Source organism: Marmota monax, unplaced genomic scaffold (assembly GCF_021218885.2).
Source record: "Marmota monax isolate L192 unplaced genomic scaffold, Marmota_monax_Labrador192_F-V1.1 WCK01_AAM20220418_F8-fsc00258, whole genome shotgun sequence".
In the NCBI taxonomy this organism is placed as follows: Eukaryota; Metazoa; Chordata; class Mammalia; order Rodentia; family Sciuridae; genus Marmota; species Marmota monax.
Window position 1 is genome coordinate 1537394 of NW_026692172.1, and position 11271 is coordinate 1548664.

Below are 11271 nucleotides of genomic sequence, written 5' to 3' on the forward strand. Positions count from 1 at the left end.
TATCTATCTTTCTATCTATCTATCTATCTATCTATCTATCTCAGAGTTAATTTGACCTTTATGTGTGTAGAAGAAGGGGAACGCGGGAGGAAGGAAGGAAGAGAAGTGCTGGGACTGAAATGAAAAAAACTATGTTTCATGCATATATGATTATGCCATTAAACCCCTCTATTATGCATAAGTATAATGTACTAATAAAAAACATAAAGATGGCCAAATTTGGAATAGGGTATATTGGTTATCTGGTTTATATACTGAAATACACTGGTAAACATTGTGACTCAAATAAGGGAAATGGGTAAAAGAATATCCTACTGGATTTGAATTTAGTTTTAATTTAATGTTTTCTTTTTATTGGTGCTAGTATTTTTTCTTAATATTAAAGCTGCATGTCTGCTCATATGCTCATATTCTTTGCCTGGATTATATATATATATATATATATATATATATATATATATATATATATATATATATATATATATATATATATATATTCCTTGTCTTTGTCCTTGATATTGGACAATTAATAATACAGACTATGGACAAGGATGCAGAGTTTTTGCTAAATTTCATATAGTTCAAGATTAGTGAGAGTTCATCTTTAGTTAGATCCTTGGTCAGTTCTCCTAGGCTTATTTTCTCATGGGTAGTAAAGACAGTAATAAATGGATACAAACGTAATTTTTGGTGCTATGTATGTTGATGCTGTGAATTTCAAGTTATCTATCCTTGTGTCCTGTAAATCATGTGAAAGTATAAGATGGCATATAAGATTAAATTTCAGTGAAAATATTCTTACGATTTTCTTCCTTTGTCTTTAAGGGTAAAGTCTAATTAGTCATAGTCACTACCAAAAGAAAGTACTTGTTATTGACCCTCACTTTTATAATACCATGTTTTGGGTAAGTGTACTTATATATTTGATACCAAGTGTTATTTATAAAATTGTTAGGGGTTACAAAGATGTGAAAAATCATTAAATAGTTAAAATTCATCAAAATTATTAGAGTTATGAAAGAGTTATAAAATGCTGTGAGTTAACCATGAGGCAAGTTGTAAACTAGAAGGTGTAGAAAAGAGCATCTTCAGGCTGGCCTGCCTGGTGGTGTCTTTTTTGGAAAGCAAAAGTGATCTTCCAAGAAGGATTCTTGACAGTTTGCTAATTATTTCCTTGTGTAGCAGTTCACAGTTCACTATTTTGGTATATATGTACAACGACCTCTCTATTGGTCTGATTTTATTTATCAGAAAAAGTAGACATTTTCCCAAAGTACATAGGTTCATCTTCTTTCAGTGAATGTGAGAAGTCATTGCCAGATAGTGGTACAATTGAGAGTGCTGTTTTCATGTTATGGTGTCTTAAATAAACAGTAGCCTTCTTTTTCAAGCTTGAGCTAGAGTGTTTCTCTTTACCTCCCATTGGAGACAAAAGATATCATTATATTATTGGGTTAAGATCACAGATTCTGGAATCAGATTATTTTGTTTCAAATCCTATCTTTACAACTTGCAATGTGAACTGTACCTCAGCTTCTCTTCTGTAAAGTGATATGAAATGAGGAATAGTTTCTGGCCTATTATAGGACAGTAATATAGACTTAACCACAAACTACCAAGTTACTATGCAACCTAAACTACCATCAAAATTGGATGTTATCTGATTCACCAAGCCATACTGTTGAGCATGCAGAGCTGCATTCTATTATCAAAATTAGAAGTGGTCTTGGAGAAGAAAAGGAGAAAGAGAGAATTGGAAAATCAAAGTTCTGACCCTAGCTCTTCCTGGCTAGGATAGTTTCCAACAGCCCCTAGATATGACCAACCCCAAAAAGGTACTTCATCTTGCACCAACAGATCTTAACCGTACTCTGTTGATTAAGGTTTAAAAGTAACTTTTCTCAAGATTTGCTCAAGAGGGCTGGGGTTGTGGCTCAGCGGTAGAGTGCTCGCCTAGCATGTGTGAGGCCCTGGGTTCAATCCTCAGAACCACATAAAAATAAACAAATAAAATAAAGGTTAAAAAAAAAAAGATTTGCTCAAGAAGGCAAAATAGAGTTGATTGTCCCCCTTTCTAAACTCTATATTCCACGAATCATCCATAGGGACAGATAAATCCCATAAAAAATCCCTAGACAACAGACACCTTTTGGCATTCCTCTCCAGACCCTGCTCACTTTGGGAGCTCTGCTTTTCTTCCATTACTCTAGTAAATCCTGTTACTTCGCTCTCACCCTTGTGCCTATTGCAAGACAAAGAACCTACCCATCTGCCTTCCATGTTACAGTATTCAGGAAATATTTGTGCCTTTATATTGAAGTGTTTCTCCTATGTTTTCCTCTAGTATTTTTGATTTTTACATATTATATTAAGATATCTGATCCATTTTGATGTTATTTTTATACAGACTGAGAGATAAAGATTTAAATTCAATCTTTGCCTATCCAGTTTCCCCAGTACTATTTGTTGAAGAGGGTCTCTTGTATCCAACATAATAGTAATAATTATTATTTTTGGTACTGGGGATTAAACTCAGGGGCACTCGACCACTGAGCCAAATCCCCAGCCCTATTTTGTATTTTATTTAAGAGACAAGGTCTCACTGAGATGCTTAGCGCCTCTCTTTTGCTGAAGCTGGTTTTGAACTTAAGATCCTCCTGCCTCGGCCTCCCAAGTCCCTGGAATTACAGTGTATGCCAACACACCCAGCTCCAACATAATTTTTGCACCTGTGTGAAGAATCAGATGCCTGGGGAATTTGAAGATTGTAAAAATGAGCTAGGCAGTGTTTCCTGATTTCCTCACATCACATAAATAAGATAGAGAAGTAACAGCAGATCTGAGAGGTGACAAAATAAATGCTCTAAAACCCAATGTTATAAAGTCTGAGACCTGAAGAATCTGAATGTTGGTTACCAGAGTTTAAAATAAGCATGGAGTTCCTCAACCTTGAACCTAGACCAGTGTGAGAGAAGGGTAGAGGGAAAACAGAGAAAGAAAAAGAAAGGGAGTAGAAAAGCTCAGAAGCTTACCCCTTAATAGCATTTGGAAAGAAAACCAGAAAAAATTAAAATGTGACATGAACAGTAGTGTCCTTGAATCAGATCATACAGTGTAAAACCAAATTATGAATAGAAAACCCTGCCTGACACCAAGCCAGTATGGAAAGCCCACATATGGAACCCTGTTAAGTCAACCTACTTCCCACTTCAGAGAGCTGTGAATTGTACCAGAGTACACGTGCAGTGGGTTCTTTGAAGAATATGAGTAGCAAGAACTTGTAGAGGGATTGCTACTAGCTGAATGTCACTTAAATCCTCTCCCCATCATTACAAACAATGTGAACAGGGTGGAGTAGTCCCACTTGGGAAGAGCTCCCACAACCCAGCACTCTGGTCAGCTGCTGCTCAAGCCCAGTCAGACACAAAGCAGATGCCCCACATTTGGGTGGTGGAAGTCTGAGCAGTAAGAAAGTTTAGGCACTGAACAGAGAAAAGGGAAAGGGGATTGCTTAGAACTGCTGTTGCCACCTGTTGATGTTGTAGAGATTCCTTAGGGGAAGTTGCTCAAGTCCTTAGAAAACTAGAGATAGTCCCACTGATCATGGGACTATGTGAGGCCAATTCAGAGAGAAACTGCCTGAATATCCAGTGCCATAGAAGTACAGATCCCCATATTGTGGCTATAACTTGGTGGAAAGCCTTGAAAAGAACGTGTCTACATCCCTAGGAAGCTTAAAGGGAAAATACCAGGATCAGTACCACAGCCAGTGGAAGATCAGTCAAGTCAGAAATTTGCCTGGGCCCAAGACAATGCAAAGCAATGACCCCTAGCTTGATTCATCTTCACCCAGACTTGTCCCTTAGCGTGACTCAACTCCCAGCCTGACCTTCCACCACAACTGTGGAATGATAGGACACTCTTTTCTGTCTCTTTTTTTATTTGTTCTAATTAGTTATACATGATACTAGAATGCATTCCGACACATCATTCATAAATGGAGTATAACTTCTCATTCTTTTGATTGTACTTGATGTAGAATCACACAGGTCATGTAGTCATACATGCACATATGGTAATAATATTCAATTCATTCTACTATCATTCTTATCTCCATCCCCCTCCCCTCTTTTCATTTTCCTGTGTGAGTACCTCTATTCTTCCTTAACTCCTTCCCCCCTTAATGTAAATTAGCATCCTCATATCACAGAAAGCATTTGGCCTTTGGTTGTTGGGATTGACTTTTTAAAAAATATATTTATTTATTTCTATGTGGCACCGAGGATCAAACCCAGTGCCTCATGCATGCGAGGCAGGTGCTCTACCACTGAGCTTCAGTCCCAGCCCATGGGATTGACTTTTTTGCTTAGCATGATATTCTCCAGTTCTATCCATTTACTGGCAAATGCCATAACTTCATTTTTATCTGAGGCTGAGTAATATTTCATTGTGTATATATAATGCAATTTCTTTCATTTTTTAATTTTTAATTATTTTTGTAAATTTCATTTTAGTTTTTACACAAAAGGAACACAACTTTTCATTTATCTGGTCGTAAATGATGTAGAGTCACACCATTCATGCAGTCATACATATACATAGGCTAATAATGTCTGTCTCATTATACCATCTTTCCCTGTCCACACCCTCTCCCCCCACCCCCTCCCCTCTGCCCAATACAAAGTTCCTCCATTCTTCCCTTGCCCTCCACCCTCATAGATCAGCAACCACTTATCAGAGAAAACATTTTGCCTTTGTTTTGGGGGATTGGTTTACATAACTTAGCATGATATTCTCTAACTCCATCCACTTACCTGTAAATGCTGTAATTTCATTCTTCTTTAATTTTCATTCTTCATTGTGTATGTATACCACAGTTTCTTTATCCATTGATCTATTGAAGGATATCTAAGTTAGTTCCACAGTCTAGCTATTGTGAATTGAGCTGCTATAAACATGGAACTAAGAATAGGCAGAAAATAATGGCAGAAGCATATGGTGGGGGAGTGCTGTTTCATTTATGGCATCCAGGAAACAGAAAAATCAGAGGGTAAGGGGATACATGGAAGATCAACCCTTCCAGGGCATTCCCTCAGTGACCTACTTCTTCTAGCTATCCCCCACTTTCCTAGAGTTGCTACCCAGTTAGTTCACTTAAGTTGGGATGAACTGAGTAGTTTATAGTTCTCATAATCATAATTTCCCCTCTGAATATTCCTGAATTAACACCACATATCCAAACCTTTTTGGGGAACTTTTTGAGGAACACCTCATATTCAAACCATAACACCATCCCTTTTCAGTTTTTATTTTGTGAATACTTCCATGTGTCTTATTAAGTTTCACATGCTGGTCTCAAATTTGTAATCCTCCTGCCTTAGCATCCAGATTACCTTAAATGACAGGCATGTGCCATTGTGCTTGGCTCAATATTTGATTTTGAACCTTTATCATTCAAGAAGGTGCCTGGTGAACTTTCTGCTTTGCTTCAAAGCTTCCTCTGAAATGTATTATTTTGACATATCAAAAATTCACAATAATAAAGCAAGATGGTAGACTAGAGCATTTGATCCTCAATTTCTTTTTATTTTTTTAAGATAGGCTCTTGTTGTGTTGCACAGGATGACACTGATCTCATTGTCCTTTGACCTCAGCATCCTGTGTTTCTGTAATTATAGGTATAAACCACCACACTACCTTCCTCTAATTTTATAGAATAGATTTTGTAGTAAAGTATTTTCTTCTGATGATATGTCTTAGAATAATTGTTGAGTATGCTATGTTTTCTTTTTTTATGCAGTAGTGTAGGCACAGTATAACTTTTTTTTCAGCTATAATCAATGTTGGTGAGGACTACCAAGCTGAGTTTGCCTACAGCTATGAATGCCACCTGTGTCCGTGAGTGCCGCCATACACCTTTCAGTTTCTGTGGGTTTCTGAGGACAGGACCACTCTGGCAGAACTGGCAAGTAAGTTGCCATTGGCACAACAGCAGAAGTAGTGCTATTGTCAGATTTTGTGGGCTAACCAGGGACAGAGCCACTCAATTCAGTCCAGGCATGTACAAGGTGTTGTGCAAGGCAATAGTGATGGGGTTTGGGTGCATTTGATTTCAAACCAACACCATGCAGCAGCTGCCCTGGATGGGGGAATATACAGCATGGATTGGGCTCTGTCTCGGGAGCAGTGAAATGTTGTATACTCCCTTGAATCTTCCCAAACTAGGCTTGGGACTCACAGGAGATACAGTATTCCTTAACTGCAAAACCTTCAGGTGTCAATGGCATCAGTGAATTGCTGGGAGCTTCCCATTTAACTTTTTTATATCATGGGAAGACTTTCCTGGTTTCAAGTTTTTATGACCAGAGCAGTTATGTTGTCAATGTAAGGCAATTTTTCCCCTTTATTACAAGGCCATCCTAATTCTTTGTGTTCAACAACTTACCTGTTTTATTTGCACCATACTCTTGCATTCTTCTTCAAATATTCTTGCCCAAAGCAATTGTATATTCTTTGTTTTTGGTTCTTCTTTTTGGGAGCCAGATACATCTGGTCTCTCTAGCCAGCCATCCCAGAAGTGCTCTCTCTCTCTCTCTCTCTCTCTCTCTCTCTCTCTCTCTCTCTCTATATATATATATATATATATATATATATATATATATATAAAGTTTTTACATGAATTTATTCATTAATGGATTTTAATTTAATAAAATAAGGAAAAAGCAATATTATATCTACCTTTATCTTCAGAAATTGGCTGAAGACATTAAATAACTGCAAAACACTACATTATTCTGCAGGTATCCCACCCATTTTTATTTTTTAAAATATGCCTATAGACATCCTAAGCAAAATGTTATTGTGGCAGATTAACAAGCTTACTTAAATATAAACTCTAGAACAGGGTTAAATAGAATTATGCAGATTCTTTATAAGTCAATGGGATAGTTCTGATTAAGAACAGGTTACTATTTAAGCAAGTCTCCTTTGTCTACATTGGCTGATTTTTCAAGAGATTTATAGTTGTTTCTAATTTGATTGCTGATATTCTATACCAGCACAATGTACTGGGAGATAAGTTTTTTTTTTTTTTGTACTGGGGATTGAACCCAGGGACACTCTACTACTGACATAAATCCCCATTCCTTTTTATTTTAAAACAGAGTTGCTCTAGATTGCCAAGACTGGAATCAAACTCATGATCCTCCTGCCTCAGTCTCTCAAGTCTATGGGATTACAGGTGAGTCCCACCATGCCTGGCTTAGTACTTAGGTTTAAAAGAACAAATAGTTATCTTGCATGTCAGGTACAAACCATTGGAATAGCTGCCTGAAGCTCTGCACTGAGAAGCCTGAGCTCTTACCCAGGAAGACTCACAGTAGGAAGAGGGTTGTGATTGATTAGCAGTTATCTGCTATAGGGGTGGGAAGGAACATGTATGGCATGTTGACCCAGGATGAGTCTACAATAAGTCAGAGTGAATCACGAATTCTCTGTATTCTAAATCACAGTAACAGAAAATGAAAGGGTAACAAACACAGGAGATATTAGCCTTTACAACAATAATATTATATAACAATAATGATATATTATAATATATAATTATATATTAATGCTATGATATATAACATAATATGCAATATATTATAATAATGTTATATGACAAAAATATCATAATATATTATGACATTCTTTCAAACTATATCAGATTAAAAAATGTCAAGTATGAATATTTTATAATTAAAATCCTTCAGATTTTTTCACTTATAGGTTATATGAATACACAATAGATATAAAAACTATGATTTAATTTATGCTGTGTTACTATTGTATAAATCCCATTTAAATATTAAAAAAATCACAGTAATAATGATCCATAGGTTACTGGAGCAGGGGCTTTAGAATTCCAGATGTAATAATCAGAAGATACTAGTTTCTGGTGTGAACTTATTTTTGGTTTTCCTGATGGCAAAAACTTGAACTGAATGTTGATCCACATAACATCCAATGAGTGTGTAATCTAAGATGCTAAAATGAAGCTTTACATATGCTGTATCTCCAATACAAATCTGGTCAAATGGTAGCTTGTCATGGCTCTTGGCTCCAAAGCTTATAGTTCCAGAAAGACTAATTTCCATTGATTTGGGGAACTTCTGGCCAATAATCCAGATCAGTAAGCTTTTCTCTTGAAATACTTCAAACTGGCCAAAACTAACTTTGTATTCTAATTGTGTAATTGGACCTCTATTGTAAAAAGGTATATGAGCTTCACAGAATTTGAAATTATTTTTCACACTTCATGAAGTTTTATTGTTAGTTGTATTTCTTCTTCTTTCATTTGATAGAAACCCAAAATCGGTGGTACAGGGCTGGGAAATATAGTAGCATAAATTGAATGACTCTAAAGGTGGAGCGAATGGAAATTTATAAGGCCCACTAAATGCAGAATCATCCACTGCATCAATGCTGCTAGAGATCAGAATGGCAGAATCAAGAGAAGTCACACAAGGATGAACTAGAATATCTTGAAGTGGAGATCCATTGGTGGGGAGGTTCAAGCTGATGGTGACATTTGGCATGATTCCTTCTAAATCACACCGGCAAATGACTGCTCCAACAACTTGCCATGTATCTGCTATATCCTGTTTATCATATTGCATGAATTTTACCTTTTCAGTGATAGAAACAGAAACCTGTGGTTTTCCTTTGTATGTTCCAGCTTTCCAAGCTGGCTGTTTCTGTGGCTGAGACACAGAAGCAAAATTAATATTATCCAATGAATTCTGTAAGTTGGCATCCAATAAAGTACTAAATGGAGAAGCCTGAAGAAGCAAATTAGGCAACTGGCTCAATTTTGTATTTAGCTCAGTATCATTTTTTTGACTAGAATAAAGAAAATCCTGTATATCAAAAAGAAGTTCCAAGCCTTGTGAAATTCCACTGATGCTAATTAATGGTGGACGAGGGGAGAGAGTTTGTTCAACAAGTGGAACACTAGCATATATCATGCCATTCTTCAGAAAAGCAACCACTGCCCAGAGTTCTTCACCTCCTACTGAAAGTCTATAGATGGTTGTTTTATTGATGTGGGTACAACTATCACGACGCTCTACGAAGTCCTTATCGTCATCCAATAATCTAAGTTCAAAAAGGAGTGCTTTAAGAAAGGGACCATCTTCAGGAATAGGCACGTAACTTGCTCCATTGAATACTTTGGCTCTCTTTTCAACGGTTGGATAACGTCAAAGTTGTCGCCACCAAGGAATAGCGCAGACCGGCTTTCTCCGTGGGATTCTTAACTGAAGTCCTGAGATTTGCCCTGCACCACACACGAACTCACTAGAGATGCTGGCTCTTTCAAGGGAGGCAAATAAAACCTCTGACTCTATCCTGGTCAAAACACACCACAAAAAGTTCTAAAAATCCGCACCTAGAATCTTGAGAAACTTATCCCCAGCAAACCCAGTACTTTCTTTAAATATATTTTTTGACATTTCCATCAACAGTATTTTATGATAGCAACAGAAAATAGATCGAGACATTATTCAACATAGGAATTTTGGAAGGACACATACTTTGAAACAATGGTAGTCTTTAATTTTCCAACAGTAGTATCACATCAGATTATAAGATTTCACAAATAAATAGTGATGGCACTATTATTTTGACATTTCAAATCCATTCCTAGGAGCTTAGCTTGTGGCACAGTCTGGTGCAACTTTCCAACCTAATTCTAGCCTCTTGTCAGTGCAAAAACATGGACTGCCTTTGAAGCTCAGTTTGACTTTTCTCTATGTTATCTTATAGGAGGTGGTATGTAGGTGTGTGGTGGAAATTGGTAATCAGTGACTTTTCCACCAAAACCTTCCTAGATTGAAGGAGGTGTGTGTGTGTGTGTGTGTGTGTGTGTGTGTGTGTTTTCTGTTTTTGCGGGGATTAGGGTAGAAAGAAAATTGACTTTACTGCTGCCCACTACCACCCAATATAAGCCATCTGGAAAATGGATCTATAAAAAATATAATCTGCAGATGTTAATCTATTGCCAATACACTGAGAACGGGTTATATAATTCAGGCAGTTGTGCAAAAGAAGGCTGCCACTTGGCTTCTGGGACACATGGAGCAGATTTTCTACAAGGTAGAGCTGTAAGGGTTGGGTATGGTGCTTCACTTGATTTACACACATTCCCATTGTTCTTATGAAGTTTCTAGCAGTTTTGTTGATTAAATGATTCTCATGTTTTATGAGTCCTTTGATTAGTCCTAGGGACCTTGCATGATTATCTTTTTTTTGATGAGTTTAATAGATTTATCTATGAGGTAGAGTTTTCCACAAGTTCCTCACACTGTCATTCTAGAAGAACTGCTTTCAAATATTTGCTTATTCCATTATTTGTAAACATTTTAATTATTAATTATGGTTATTATAAGATATGAGAAGATGGTAAATAATGTATAGTAAGATTTAAGCAAGGCAAAACAAATAATATGCAACTTTTGGAGGTAAGATAAAGTGAGTGAGCTTGCAAATATGGATGGATATAGACATTCAGGAGAATAGAAAACTGTCATTTAGAATTAGAGAACATTTTTCATACTTCCTACAGCCACATCTATTGAAGTGATTTAAGAATTCCTAGAATATATGGCTATTGGTCTATAGATGGAGAATAGATCTAAATTAAATGAGATATAGAAGTTTCTTTGGTAACTACTTTAAAGGCGAGAGGTAAAATGTGAACCCAAATTAGGTTTAGGTCTATCTTTTGTTATCAGGAATGGAGATTATTCTTAGTAGCCAAATAAAAATATATGTGAATAGGGATCCCTGAGAATGCTACAAAATGTGTCATTTTTAGGGCATTGATCACAACCAAGACAGTGTCATCATTTATGAGGCAGTTCCCCCTCATAAATAGCACCTAGACCTCTACGGGGAAGATATATAGTCAGAGAACATCTGTTTTGTATGTTCTTTCTTAGAAAGTAAAGTTTTGTATGTTCTTTCTTAGAAATTCTGGGAAGTGACTTCATTTATATTGTTCCATGGGTGCTGACATGGCCATACTATTTGAATGTAAAGGGTTTATAAAGGAAACTTAGCAAATATTTGAAGTAAGAATAATGTTTTTTTTTTTTTTTTCAGTTGAACAAGGAGATGGTAGAGATTTTATGCATAGGACCTATATTATGCAAAGACTTGAGATTACCCAAAATGTCTTGGGACTTGAAGGGTGGGAAACAGCAATGAGGAATAAGACTGAGGAGGTAA

General features: G+C 36.6%; 1 protein-coding gene across 1 annotated transcript; it reads right to left on the reverse strand.

Annotated features, from left to right (window-relative positions):
- Positions 1-7757: 7757 nt before the first annotated feature.
- Positions 7758-9242, reverse strand: LOC124077239 (AP-5 complex subunit mu-1-like; the record flags this gene model as incomplete). Its single annotated transcript, XM_046421463.2, is given in 4 exon segments — positions 7758-7966; positions 7968-8296; positions 8299-8369; positions 8371-9242. Coding segments are annotated over 4 exon segments (1380 nt in total), but the record flags the coding sequence as incomplete, so codon positions are not given.
- Between the last annotated feature and the right edge of the window lie 2029 nt (positions 9243-11271).